General features: G+C 43.3%; 1 protein-coding gene across 4 annotated transcripts in view; it reads right to left on the bottom strand.

Moving 5' to 3' along the window:
- The window catches only part of MISP (mitotic spindle positioning), a 274,203-nt gene that overhangs the window by 93,678 nt on the left and 165,208 nt on the right, over positions 1-15,317 (bottom strand). The window contains exon 2 of one of the 4 annotated variants that reach the window (XM_073543385.1): positions 10,158-10,252. The exons of 1 other annotated variant lie outside the window; for it this stretch is intronic. In XM_073543385.1, the coding sequence (XP_073399486.1) occupies positions 10,158-10,217 (60 nt within the window). In that variant the 5' untranslated portion in view covers positions 10,218-10,252. Of the gene's footprint in view, positions 1-3,723; positions 3,844-8,130; positions 8,265-10,157; positions 10,253-15,317 lie in introns of those variants that run through there. 2 more of the 4 variants (XM_073543386.1, XM_073543389.1) reach the window with 2 other exon arrangements.

Raw genomic sequence — 15,317 nt, 5'->3', positions numbered from 1 at the left:
ACCATCATATACTGTAGCATTATGTGGAGCTCATCATATACTGTATAGAACATTATATGTGACCAATTACTCTGTATGGAGAAATATATGGGGCTCATTATTCTGTATGGCGCACAATGTGGTGGCCATAATACTGTATGGAGTAATATACTGTCCTTTTTTTGAGCTATTGTACTATTTAAAATAGATCAGTCATATCATGTAAGCAGTGAAGTATTTGTCATTGTACTATACCTATATTTCTGTGCCGTATCGGAGCATTATGAGTTGTGGTATGTGTTAAAGGGGCGCACTGACACTCTTTGGCCCAGGGCACACGAAAACCTGGAGCCAGCCCTACCCCCCCACAACTTTAGCCAAATAACTCCCAGTTTTCAATGCGTAACTATTATTATGAAGTAAATTAAGGTTGACAAGCTTCAGTAATAAGAATTGATGTTTTTGGCATTGAAATGGGCACTGTAGGTGTGTTTACTGCCCTCCACTCCCTGCCGACTTTGCTTCCCCATTGACTTGAATTGGGTTTCGTGTTTCAGTCGGCCTCCGACTTTTCCCTATAGTCTGACGATTTCGTTCGACCTGACTTTTACGAAAGTCGGGTTTCATGAAACCCGACTCGACCCTAAAAAAGGCAAGGTCGCTCATCTCTAATCTAAACAAATGCCATCACTTTTATTTATTTCTTTACTGCAGCCCACAAATGTGTCTATCATCTCCTAACTTCTCCTACAGTGGCATGCAAAAGTATTCACACACACCCACACACAAACACACCCCCGGCATTTTTCTGCTATGCTACCTTATAACCTGGAATTGTACTGTTTTTGGAGGGTTTACATCAGTTCATGTAAATCACATATTTGCCTAATAAGGTCCTATGAGTAACTAGAAGTTGTATTCAAGTCATGATATCCAATAAGAAATACTCCCATAAAAATTTATAATCAATCGTTATTTAACATACAGTAATAAAAACAACAATAGATGAAAGATAATCTCCAGAGACTAGTAAATTTGGCAATTACAATATCAATTCCCATGCGCCCGGGAAATATGATTATCTGTTACACAATCAAAAAATGACATTACTTAGTAGACATGATTCTTTTGAGCCCGCATAGAGAAAGGGTAAATCTGTGAATCACTATATAAATAAATACATGAATATGATGAATATTAAACATCAATAACAGACTTCCTCCCCCTAGTGGTCTAGAGAAGGAGCTGCAGCTGAATAGCAGACTACAGCTGGAACAGCCGGACCAATAGACATGCAGGGCGCAGTTCATCACAGGGGCTGATTCAAGACCTGGGGCGAAACAGACAGGCCGTCTACCTACGTGGTGAGAATGTACAGACGTGATACTGCGGTACCACCTAAGGCACTACTACCTTGGAATGTACGTGAGGTCTGGCAGGAAGTAGAAGTAGGGAAAGTACAGGAAGAATGCTTCATGTTTTGTAATGTGCCTGCCGTGACTGAAGGGAACAGTAAAGTTGAAAGTTCTGCATTGACCACCGTTTCTGCCTCCATTATTTGCAACCGTATGCAAAACCGAGCTCATGGAACCACTGTGGTATCCCTGATGGTGTCCCAGTTGAAGCACAAGGTATGAAGACAGGTGCAGAATAAGTATCTGTGGGAAAAGGCCAGGACACCAAGGCTCTGGTGTCCTCGGCCATGACTACCGTCCTGGCCAAATCCTACAATATGAAACCAGAGCATTTTTTCTTCAGCACACTACGTTGCATAAAAGGGCCGTTTTTATGTGGACCTTCATAGAGCGGGTGGGAGAGGGTCCATTTTATCTCTCCTGGCAGACCTGCCAGGACCTAGGTTAAGTCATGATCATGTGATCAATTACATGTTTGGAATCACAGGAATAGGTTTAAATAACCAACCTTTACAGGCAGTCTGGGCTCAGCTAGCCTGGAGAGAGGAGTCTCCAGAGGCTTTGTGGCTCGTTGAGCGCAGACTGAACCTGTGCTGCTCCAGAGTGGGGTGCTGCCCGCAACATATGGACTGTGTTGCAGCATTGTTGTTTTTTTCCTTTCGATTGTTTTGTTTCTGTGCTAGTCAGAAAGGCTGAGTTTTTGTTCCCATGAGTTGGTTAATGCTGCCTGATAAAAAAAAAACTAACAAGGACTTAAAGAGATGGTGTACCCATTTTTCTTACCTCTCTGTGTTGCCACGTGAGTGACCTACTACAACATACTGTACATAAAAAATACCTTTTAGAGCAGGAGTACTCAGAACTGAGGATTTTTTGGTCCATTGACAACTCAGCGCTTGCTCAGCTCATGTCACGGTTTCCTAGACAATGCGTCCTCAAAATGTTGCGCTGGCTCTGCCCCTCCGGGGCATGTCTATATTGGTGAGCATGTTGTCTGGATGTCACATCTGGGCCAGCAGACAGATGACCAATGATATTGATACAGCTGATTGGCTGCACTGGTATATAAAAAACGTAGACCACTAGGGTGAGGTAGTCTACTACTGGTGCTGCAGCCTCTGTAACATTTTCAGAAAAGGTGTGTATATACTGACAGACCATGTGACACAGGTGGGCTTCCTTCCACTAAGCATGTGACTTATGAAGCTAATTGTTTGCGCCACAAATTTTTAGAGGCTTCATAGCAAGCAAAAGGAGTGCATACATATGCACATGCCAGTTTTTAGTTACTTGATCCCGTAAATGTAATTTATGCCTATTTTTTTCTCACTTCACCAACTTACACTATTTAGTGCTGATGAATCACACACAAATCGGATTACAAAAATATTTAAACACAGGTTGCAATGTAACAACATAGGGAAAAAGCCAAGGGGGTTGAATACTTTCAGAAGCCACTGTATATGTCCCTAAAAATGCCATTCAAGTTTCTCCTGTGCTTTCTGTAAATGAATATGATCAGATCTGATGGGGATTATTTCTGAGGTGTTTGTGACTCCTATCTTTTTATAATTGCTGTTCTTCAACTTTGATTGACATGGCTGACGTCATCCACATGGCACAATGAAATCTTGCGCCTGCGCAGTAGCATCGCAGGCCCACCCAGGCAAATTTTGCTCTGTAATTCCGGCTCCTATGTACCTACGCTCCTATGTAATGATTAGCTGGAAAATTAAGGATTTTATAAGCAGGATTTTTCCCGGATCAGAATGTTGATGGCCTATTGTCTTGGTAAGCCACCGATATTAAATAGGTGGGGTCTGGCTCTTTGCAGATCAGCTGCTAGTTAGTATTGTCTGACCTGGGTGTCACAGCAATGACTGATTTAAATGAATAGGATAGTATTGCCATACCCAGCACTGCGGCTACTGCACACATTCAGGTACGGTAGATGGAGCACGCTGAATAATGAAGAGACTGCAGCACAATAACACTGGCCTCTTTAAATACCTGACCAGTGGCGGTACCAAGAGTCAGACCCTACTGATCTGACATTGATGGCCTATCCTAGCAAAAGACCATTAATATTATGAGACACCTTATTTCCCCACATAAAACACATTGTAAATTAAGGGAACTCCTTTATTTCCCTTTAGTTGCAGTAATGGCTTCATCTCCACAATGTCAGTAGATGATAAAGTAGTACTTTAGCAGCCCATGCATTGTATCCCCATTAGTCATTAGTATATGACGCCTTTTACATTAGAAGGTTGAATACTTTGTTTTCTGCATGCTCGGTGGCCTAAGCAGGAAGAACTGATGGTATTACCTGACAATTGAGAGTAATGGACACGAGGTTGAAGTTGGTTTCTTATTCATCCAGTCCCTTATTCGGAGCTGAAGTTGGTTTCTTATTCGTCAGTTTCTTATTCTGCGATTTTTTTCTTTTCTGTTTTTTATAGGTTTAACAACAAAAAATAAGCATCACAATAATAACATACAATGCAGCGAGGTGCCCTGATGTTAATACGCTAAAAACAGCTACAACAACTATAAAATTGGCACAAAAATGGCCATCAAAGTGGGCCCCAAAGAGCGTTACTGAAAGGGTTAAATGACTTTGGCCCACTGATATCACACTGCAGACATATAGAACAGGGAGCCCCACATCAAACCCAGGTCCCTACAGCCTTGCCCAAATGGGTTCTGGGCATCAGAACTGGCGTCAAAAGTGTGCAAACAATCAATTTTGGCCATTTGAATAAGTAACTGGTGTTTTTAAGGGGTTAAATGACATTGGGCCACTGATCTCACAATAAGAATACACAAATAGTGATGCCTCGCATTAAGCGCAGGCCCCTTCAGCCTGGCTCAAATGGGTTCTGGGCTTCAGAATTGGCACCAAAGTGGTCAAACAGCCACTTTTCACAGATTTGAATAAGTAACTAATGTTTTTAAGGGGTTAAATGACCTGGGGCACTGATCTCACACGAAGAATACACAGATAGTGAAGCCCTGCATCAAAATTACATCCCTCCAACCTGGCTCAAATGGGTTTTGGGCATCAGAATTGGCATCAAAGTGGGCAGACAGCTGATTTTCACAGATTTGAATAAGTAACTGATGCTTTTAAGGGGTTAAATGACTTTGGGCCACTTATGTCTCACTAAGAATACACAGATACTGATGCTCTGCATCAAACTTATGTCCCTCCAGCCTGGCCCAAATGGGTTCTGGGCATCAGAATTGTCATCAAAGTGGGCAAACAGCTGGTTTTCACAGATTTGAATAAGTAACTGAAGTTTATCAGAGGTTAAATGACTTTGGGCCACTGATCTCACGCTAAGAATACACAGATAGTGATGCCCCGCATCAAACCCAGGTCCTTCTAGCCTTGCCCAAATGGGTTCTGGGCATCAGAATTGGGAACTGGGTTTGATGCAGGGCATCACTATCTATGTATTCTTAGTGTGAGATCAAGGAAGTAAGGTTTCTCCTTGCGGAGAGTGACATGCCAGCTGTGGCTTGTCAAGGTAAGGAGACTTATTCGCCGTGCAATGCTCCTCTGGGAAAATAATATGCAAATTGCCTCTTCAGAAAGAAAGAGGACTTTTACTCTACAGCGCCACCTATTGGTAGTAGCGATCCTACAAGTCACAATCAACCCTTTAACGAGTCTTGTAGTATGACTTAGGATACAAGCCAAATCAGAATCTCAATTTGCAGACACGGTGTTTCGAGCTGTTGGCTCTCGTCAGTGCAAAGTATGAGATCTGATTTGGCAAGGTGAGAGGCTCTGGACTAGGGTCTAAGAAGTAAGGTTTCTCCTTGCGGAGAGTGACATGCCAGCTGTGGCTTGTCAAGGTAAGGAGACTTATTCGCCGTGCAATGCTCCTCTGGGAAAATAATATGCAAATTGCCTCTTCAGAAAGAAAGAGGACTTTTACTCTACAGCGCCACCTATTGGTAGTAGCGATCCTACAAGTCACAATCAACCCTTTAACGAGTCTTGTAGTATGACTTAGGATACAAGCCAAATCAGAATCTCAATTTGCAGACACGGTGTTTCGAGCTGTTGGCTCTCGTCAGTGCAAAGTATGAGATCTGATTTGGCAAGGTGAGAGGCTCTGGACTAGGGTCTAAGAAGTAAGGTTTCTCCTTGCGGAGAGTGACATGCCAGCTGTGGCTTGTCAAGGTAAGGAGACTTATTCGCCGTGCAATGCTCCTCTGGGAAAATAATATGCAAATTGCCTCTCTAGGGCCCTCTAAGCCTCTCTAGGGCCCTCTAAGCCCTCTAGGGCTTGTATCCTAAGTCATACTACAAGACTCGTTAAAGGGTTGATTGTGACTTGTAGGATCGCTACTACCAATAGGTGGCGCTGTAGAGTAAAAGTCCTCTTTCTTTCTGAAGAGGCAATTTGCATAGTGTGAGATCAGTGGTCCAAAGTCATTTAACACCTTAAAAACATCAGCTACTTATTCAAATCTGTGAAAATCAGCTGTTTGCCCACTTTGATGCCAGTTCTGATGCCCAGAACCCATTTGGGCCAGGCTGGAGAGACCTGGTTTTGATGTGGGGCTCCCTGTTCTACATGTTTGCAATGTGATATCAGTGGCCCAAAGTCATTTCACCCCTTAAAAACATTAGTAAGGCTAGGTTCACATTAGCGTACCGGGGCTCTGCGGAGGGCTGCGTACTTTCTTCCTGAAGCTCCGCCCACTTCTGCACTTCTTTCGTTTATGTCTGCCTACTTCTGCATGCGTCCTGCGTCCTGCGTCCTATCTTTAACATTGGGTATGCAGGACATGTGGATGTGTGCAGATGTATGCGGATGCGTTGTTTGGACGAGCCCGCCGACCCCATGGGAACGCAACTAGTTGCTTTTTGCATAGACTGTGGGCGCATCAAAACGACGCATCCGCATACATCCGCATGTCCTGCGTACCTAATGTTAAAGATAGGTACGCAGGATGCATGCAGAAGTAGGCAGACCTAAACAGAAGAAGTGTGGAAGTGGGCGGAGCTTCAGGGAGGAAGTACGCAGCCCTCCGCAGAGCCCCGATACACTACTGTGAAAACAGCTTTAGTTATTCAAATCGGTGAAAATAGGCTGCTTGCTCACTTTGATGCCAATTCTGATGCCCAGAACCTATTTGAGCCAGGCTGGAGGGACCTGGGTTTGATGCAGGGCATCACTATATGTATTCTTAGTGTGAAATCAGTGGCCCAAAGTCATTTAACCCATTATAAATATCAGTTACTTATTCAAATCTGTGAAAATTGGCTGTTTGCCCACTTTGATGCCAATTCTGATGCCCAAAACCCATTTGGGCCAGGTTAGAGGGACCTGGGTTTGATGCAGGGCATCATTATCTGTGTATTCTTAGTGTGAGATCGGTGGCCCATAGTCATTTAACCCCTTAAAAACATCAGTTACTTATTCAATTTTGTGAAAATCGGCTGTCTGCCCACTTTCATGCCAGTTCTGATGCCAAGAACCCATTTGGGCCAGGCTGGAGAGACCTGGTTTTGATGTGGGGCTCCCTGTTCTATATGTCTGCAGTGTGAGATCAGTGGCCCAAAGTAATTTAATCCTTTCTTTAATGCTCTTTGGTGCCCACTTTTATGAACATTTTTGTACCAGTCTTTTAGTTTTTGTAGCTGTTTTTAAGTGTATTCACATCAGGGCACCTCGCCACATTGTGTTTTATTATTGTGATGCTTATTTTTTGTTGTTAAACCTATAAAAAACAGAAAAGAAAAAATTGCCGAATAAGAAACTGACGAATAAGAATCCAACTTCAGCTCCGAATAAGAAACTGGACGAATAAGAAACCAACTTCAGCATTGCATAATGGACATACAAATGGAAGTAAAATCACTAATGAATATCTTAGCTGGACTTCTTTGCTCAGACATAAAGGAAGAAAAAGCGTAAACCTAATTTAGTGGCTAACTTGGTGGTGTCATTGGGCTACATAGGGAGGCGGGGGGGGGTATGATGAGGAATAGTTCAGTAGTGCTGCACGCTGCTGATAACAGTCTGCTGATAATTCCAGGAATGACTTAACACTGACACAAACATGCTGACTACACATCTGAAGACAGGCGTACACACCATGCAAACACAACTAAAGTGTGGGTGCAAACTGGAGACAATCGCAGATTCATAAAAGACCCCAAAGTGTTGGGAAAAAGTAGGCCGTTAACAGCCCAAAATACTGGGACATAAACATGGATATAGTTTCTCCCACGAGATTCAACCTCACAGTGATATGACGGTACAGAATAATGCCCATACATGTATATGCCCTCCGGACATGTTTTACAAACTAATTGTGGCTTGTAATCAGATGTGGCAACAAAAACATAAAACTAATTTTTTCCAGTATTAAAGCTGACACCATCTCAGATGGCTATTTCTGACCCTGATAAGCTGCTACAGTGTAACAATTTTTTGTCTTGTCCTCGCTTGTTTAGTACTGTCCCTTATGTAGCTCCAGAATCCCCACTCCCTAAGATAGATCCCATTTTACCTTATACACAGTTGTATGAAAATCAATAATGATCTACCCACAATAGTATTCTCTGTGATCTCGTGATCAAGACATTTCGTCTCAGCCCTTTGCATCCTCAGCCACCGTCTGCACAGTCCTAGTGTCTCCTCATCACTGTCATTACAGGCATTCCTTGTACCCACCCCTGCTAATTTGGTTTACTTCCACTTTCTCTCACCTTTTATTCCTGTGATGCTTTCCTTTCTGTCCAGTGCCCATGCTCTCTACTCTGAACTTTCAAAATGTGCATGATTAGGGACTGTTAGACAAAGTCCAGGGATCATAGAGGCAGTGACACACCCAGGGCAAAGGAGGGACCTACACACAACTCTGAATAAGGGCTAATCTGGGAAAATTTTAAAGTGGTAGGTGAGCTGAGAGTCTTTTTGGATAGATGTGCCAAAGATGTGGTATGGGTGGCAGAGTTTAGAAGGGTTTTTACATGAAAATTGTGTAACATACTATTCAGATCCTACAACTTTTAGCTTACCTTACAGTACAATGCTATGTACAATTGTGCTCTTAAGTTTACATACCCCAGCAGAAATTTTGCTTTCTTGGCGTTTTTTCAGGGAATATGAATGATAACACCAAAACTTTTTCTCTACTCAAGGTTAGTGGTTGGGTGAAGCCATTTACTGTCAAACTACTGTGTTTTCTCTTTTTAAATCATAATGACAACCCAAAACATCCAAATGACCCTGATCAAAAGTTTACATACCCTGGTGATTTTGTCCTAATAACACGCACAGAAGATGACACAAATAGGTATGACTGTCTACTAAAGGTAACATCCTTACCTGTGACCTGTTTGCTTGTAATCAGTATGTGTGTGCATAAAAGCTGAGTGAGTTTCTGTGATCCAGAAAGACTCTTGCATCTTTCATCCAGGTACTGACATTTCTGGATTGTGAGTCATGGGGAAAGCAAAATAATTGTCAATGGATCTACAGGAAAAGGTAGTTGAACTGTATAAAACAGGAAAGGGATACAAAAAGATAGCCAATGAATTGATAATGCCAGTCAGCAGCATTAAAACTGTGATTAACAAATGGAAAATCAGGGGCTCTGTAAAAACGAAACCACGGTCAGGTAGACCAACAAAAATTTTGTCCACAACTGCCAGCAAAATTGTTTGGGATGCAAAGAAAAATGCTCAAATAACATCAGCTGATATATTGGACTCTCTGAAAACTAGCGGTGTGGCTGTTTCAAGATGCACAATGAGGAGGCACTTGAAGAAAAATGGGCTGCATGATCTAGTTGTCAGAAGAAGGTCATTACTGTGCAAATGCCATAAAGTACATCACCTACAATATGCAAAACAGCACAGAGAGAAGCCTCAAAACTTCTGGAACAAGATAATTTGGAGTGATGAGACCAAAATTGAACTTTTTGGCCACAACCATAAATGTTACATTTGGAGAGAGGTCAACAAGGCCTATGATGAAAGGAACACCATTCCTACTGTACAGCACAGAGGTTGATTGCTGATGTTTTGTGGATGTGTGAGCTACAAAGGCATATGAAAGTTGGTCAAAGTTGAAGGAAGATTAATGCAGCACGTTATCAGCAAATACTACTGTGCATGGAACATACTTGGACGTTCCAAAATGACAACAATCCAAAACACAAGGTCAAGTTTACCTGTCATTGGCTACAGCAGAACAAAGTGAAGGTTCTCAAGTGGCCATCTCAGTCTCCTGACCTTAATATCATTGAGCCACTCTGGGAACATTTCAAAAACACAGTTCATGCTAAACAACCCAGGAATTTACAGGAATTGCAGACTTTTTACCAAGAAGAAAGGGCAACTTTACCATCTGAGAAAATAAAGAAAGAACCTCATCCACAACTGCCACAAAAGACTTCAAGCTGTCATTGATGTTAGAGGGGGCAACACATGGTATTAAGAAATGGGGTATGTAAACTTTTGGTCAGGGTAATTTGGATGTTTTGGGCTGTCTTTATGATTTAAAAAGGGAAAACACAGTAGTTTGACAATAAATGGCTTCACCCAACCACTAACCATGAGTTGAGAAAAAGTTTTGGTGTTATCATTCATATTCTCTGAAAAAAGGTCAAGAAAGCAAACATTCTGCAGGGGTATGTAAACTTTTGAGCACAACTGCACATGCTGCCACTCATACAGCAAATAATATATACATCCACTGCCACACACATCATGAAATGTTTTCCACTTACCTGCTCTCTTTTCTCTAAACTGTTGCATAGCACCTGCCAGGGAGAAGGGTATTTAAACATCCTGTCTGGTGTCAGGGGTATTTTAGGAATCAGCACTGTTCAGAATATGACAGGAAGAGCAAAAAGATATCTGTCAGTCCTGTAGAAAAGATCTCAGAATGAAACTAAAAGATAGAGAGAGCAATAAACTCCCTGCAAGTGCTTTTGTAATAAAAAAAAAATCAACTCATGCACATACCAATGGACAATAAAACAATTCAGGCACTATCTTTTATCCCTTGTTAGGAAAGCATTCTGGATTACAATAATAAATTATATATTCATGTGATAACCTAAGGCCAGTAAATATAGATGTGTAAAAGTCATAACTGTGTGTGTACGCAGAGGATAACTAAATATATATATATATATATATATATATATATATATATACATATAGTCGTCTTATTGTGTCTGTCTGTCTGTAACCGAAATCCCGCATCGCTGAGTGAGGCTGCCAGGCCTCGACCAATCAGTGACAGGAGCAGTGCACAGGCACAGTCCGGAATTCGAAGGACGCACGCCACCACTACTGTCGGGAGATCAGCAGCGCTGGCCGCTGATCTCCCGACGGTTGCCGAGGGTCATCTCCGGCCACACGCATGTCAGCGGCGATGCAGCCGGGAGATGACCGGCGCTAGCCGGTACCCAGGGTCCACAGGAGAGGAGACTCCTCCAGACCCTGGGTACCATCAACCTGTAAAAAATAGAATTAAAATAAAAAAGAGTGATATACTCACCTTCCGACAGCCTCCGGATTCTTTCTGTCTTCTCCATGCTCCCGGCATCTTCCGTACCCAGTAAAGCTTTGCACCAAAGACCACTGATGACGACACGCTCTCGCGAGAGGGACTTCAGCAGCGGTCTTGTGCGCAAAGCATTACTGGGAACGGAAGATGCCGGGAGCGTGGAGAGGAGGGACAGAGTCCGGGGGCTGTCGGAAGGTGAGTATATTTAAAAAATAGAATTAAAATAAAAAATAGTGATATACTCACCTTCCGATGACCCCCAGACTCTTTCTGTCCTCTCACCACGTGCCTAGCATCTTCCGGTCCCCGTAATGCTTTGCGCGAAAGACCGCTGATGACGTCGCGCTCTCGCGAGAGTGACGTCATCTTCGGTCCTTCGCGCTAAGCATTACTGGGACCGGAAGATGCCGGGAGCGTGGTGAGAGGAGGGAAAGAGTCCGGGGGCCATCGGAAGGTGAGTATATCACTATTTTTTATTTTAATCTCCCGCTGGCCATATTCTAGAGTACCCAATGCTTTAGAATCAGGCCAAAATCTAGTATATATATGTATATATATATATATATATATATATACATATATATATATATATATATATAGCTACCTCTTGCAAAAATTAAGAGACCACCACATCAAAACCCTGTCATGAGCAGCCCATTCTCCAGACCTGAACCCCGTTGAAAAACCCTGCAATGTAATCAAGAGTATGATGGATAGTCACAAGCCATCAAACAAAGAGGAACTGCTTAAATTTTTGAGCCAGAAGCAGTGTGAAAGACTGGTGGAAAGCATGCCAAGACCCATGAAAGCTAGAGTTGCGCGAAACAGGTCGGTCAGATTCAAAAGTCGCCGACTTTCACCAAAGTCGGGTTTCGCCGAGCGAAATCCGACCATAGCGTGAGGTCGGCCATGCGGTCGCTGACCCGAGCGCCAAAGTCGCGTTTCCCATAATGCTTACAGGTGCCTTTTCTCAGCCAATGAGCAAGGACGCACACTGTGGGCAACGCGATGACGTGGGCAGCGGCCACCACCATCTTAGAGAAGGGCATTGCAGTGATTGGCTTGCTTTTTGTGGCGTCACAGTGGCTATAAAAGCCCTGACCGCTGACCGCCATTTTACTTCTGCCAATCTTAGCATAGGGAGAGGTTGCTGCCGCTGTTTCTCAATAGGGAGAGTTTTAGACATGAAAGAATAAAGATAGGCAGGAAAGAAAAAAGAATCTGTGCTTCTGCTGATAGCAGTTGTGCTGTACAGTTAGTGTGCAGTGACAGGGAAGGATTTTCTTGTGTGCAGCAGCGCTGGTTATTAGGCTGCCTGGTAGCTGCATTGCTGTGTGCACACTGCTGTCCAGATGGCTTTTTTACACAGCACTCATACTTTTATTCTTTTTTCTGCACAGTTACTGAGCGTTCATTTTTTCCCACACCGTATAGAGCTGATTGCTCCGCACACACTACCGTGTACCGGCTGGTATCACGGACAAATACATGCTGACTATCTGTGTGTGGCTCCGGAAATAAATATATGGAGATTTAAATTTTCCCCTACACCGTATTCAGCTGTCCGCTTCTGATACAGTACCGTATATCTGCTATTTGGATTACTGTCAAATCCATACTGAGACAGTGTCTGTGTGTGACTCCGGAAATATATACGGAGATTTAAATTTTTCCATACACCGCATAGAGCTGTACGCTCCTCACACATTAGCATGTACCGGCTGTTTGGATTATGGTCAAATACATACTGGGAGAGCGTCTGTGTGTGACTCCAGAAATAAATACGGAAATTTAAATTTTCCCCTACACTTTATACAGCTGTATGTTTCTGATAGAATACCGTATATCTGCTGTTTGGATTATGGTCAAATACATACTGGGAGAGCGTCTGTGTGTGACTCCGGAAATAAATACGGAGATTTAATTTTTCCACTACTCTGTATACAGCTGTACATTTCTGATTCAGTACCGTTTATCTGCTGTTTAGATTACGGTCAAATACATACTGGGAGAGCGTCTGTGTGTGACTAAGGGAATATATAAAAGGAGATTTAAATTTTCCCCTACATGGTATACAGCTGTATGTTTCTGATACAGTACCATATATCTGCTGTTTGGATTATGGTCAATTACAGACTGGGAGAGCATCTGTGTGTGACTAAGGGAATATATAAAAGGAGATTTAAATTTTCCCCTACACTTTATACAGCTGTACGTTTCTGATACAGTACCGTATATCTGCTGTTTGGATTACGGTCAAATACATACTAGGGGAGCGTCTGTGTGTGACTACGGAAATACATACCGAGACTTAAATTTTCCCCTACACTGTATACAGCTGTACGCTCCTCATACAGTACCATATACCTGCTGGTATTTTTGGTACATTTTCCCAAACATGAGGAAGTTTGGTGGAAGAGGCCGCGGATGTGGGCGGGGACAGCTGGTACTGATGGTGGTGGTTGTGCATCTGCTGGTTATGCCAAAAGCACAACAGCAGCTAAGGCAGGAGGTGTTGATCCTGCGTCATTGTCTGACTCAAGAAGACCTGGAAGGTTCCCTTTTCTGGGAGTAGTAGGTAAACCGCTTTTAAAGCCGGAGCATCAGGAACAGATTTTGGCTTACATTGCAGAAACAGCCTCCATCTCTATCGCCTCCTCTTCTGAAGTGTGCAAAAATGCAAGCACCGAGTCGTCAGTGCAGGCTTCTGGTCAGGAACAACACCTTTCCTTGTGTCCTTCACCTCACCAAAAGTGAAGTGTTATGATTGAGTCACCGTAGGAGGCAAAAATAGTAATGCTAGCTAAGTCCAGAAAACCAGAGAAGTTGGCAGCTATCGGATTGCAGACCCCTGAACCTATCAACACAACTAGCAGTAGCCGTGGGGGGCTCCTACGATGCCCTAGACCCCTCGATCACAGCCGGAGGACTACATAGCCTAAAGACAGAAAGGGGAAATCTAAACTGCCCCAGAGCAGACCCCAAAGTAAAAGGCAGCCCCCAACATATAATGACGGTGAAGCAAGAAGAACAAAACACAGACAGAAAGATAGACTGAGCAAAGATGGGGCCCACGCTAGCTTAGATAGGAAAGGACAGGAAGGCTGCTGTCTGCAATCCGTGAAAAGCCCTATGAAAATAAGAGCCAACAAACTGACAGTAAAAAAGGCCCTGAAGACACTAGGCTTCAAAAAAGCTATGTCAGTACTCAGGAATATTCTGAAGACAGAGCAACAGGCAAAAGGAGATTCAGCTAACCCCAGCAGGGAATAGCAGAATCCAGAAAAGCAAGGAAAACAAAACACTAATGCAAAAAGGCAAAGCAGAAATCTTAGCTTTAGATGAGCAGGAATCAGACTGGTTTCCTAGAAGTCCACAGAGAAATCACCCGCAGGCCAGAAGGGCATCGGCAGCCTTATATCCAGTCATCAACGCCACTCAGCCAGTCATCATCATCAGCCCCAGGTGTTTGACAATCAGGCTCACTACCTTTCTTCACCAGAAGAGGGAGTTCCTCGGGCCTCAGTAGTGAAGGGGAAAATGAACTCACAACAGTACCTCCCCCTTGAGGAGGGGTCACCGAACCCTCAACCACGCCACCAGGGCGATCAGGGTGAGCCCGATGAAAGGCACGCACCAATCTTTTGGCATGAATATCAGAGGCAGAGACCCAAGAATTATCCTCCTGACCATAACCCTTCCACTTAACCAAATACTGGAGTCTCCGTCTAGCCAGACGGGAATCCAGTACTTTCTCTACCTCATATTCCATGTTACCTTCAACCAATACAGGGTCTGGAGGTGCAACCCCCGGAACAACAGGTTCAACAAACCTCTTCAACAAAGATTTATGGAACACATTATGGATTTTAAATGTGACAGGAAGAGCCAAACGAAAAGAGACCGGATTAATAATCTCCAAAATCTTGTAAGGTCCAATAAATCTAGGCTTAAACTTAGGAGAAGCCACCTTCATAGCAATATTTTTTGATGATAACCACACCATATCACCAACCTTAAATTGGGGACCAATGGTCCTATGTCGGTTGGAAAACCGCTGGGCCTTTTCCTGGGAGAGAGATAACTTATCCACCACTTGGTCCCAGATCTGGTGCATTCTCTCCACCACAGTGTCAACCCCTGGGCAGGCAGAGGGCTCCACCTGCCCTGAAGAAAATCAAATCGAGGATGAAACCCAAAGTTACAAAAAAAAGGAGACATCAAAGTGGCAGAACTAGCTCTATTATTTAAAGCAAATTCGGCCAAGGGCAAAAATGAAACCCAATCATCCTGATCAGCAGAAATAAAACATCTCAAATATGACTCCAAGGTCTGGTTTGTTCTCTCTGTCTGCCCATTGGTCTGAGGGTGA

Source organism: Dendrobates tinctorius, unplaced genomic scaffold, assembly GCF_039654945.1.
Source record: "Dendrobates tinctorius isolate UK_male_01 unplaced genomic scaffold, ASM3965494v1 ptg000132l, whole genome shotgun sequence".
Classification (NCBI taxonomy): Eukaryota; Metazoa; Chordata; class Amphibia; order Anura; family Dendrobatidae; genus Dendrobates; species Dendrobates tinctorius.
This window is presented reverse-complemented; position numbering and strand designations above follow the sequence as displayed.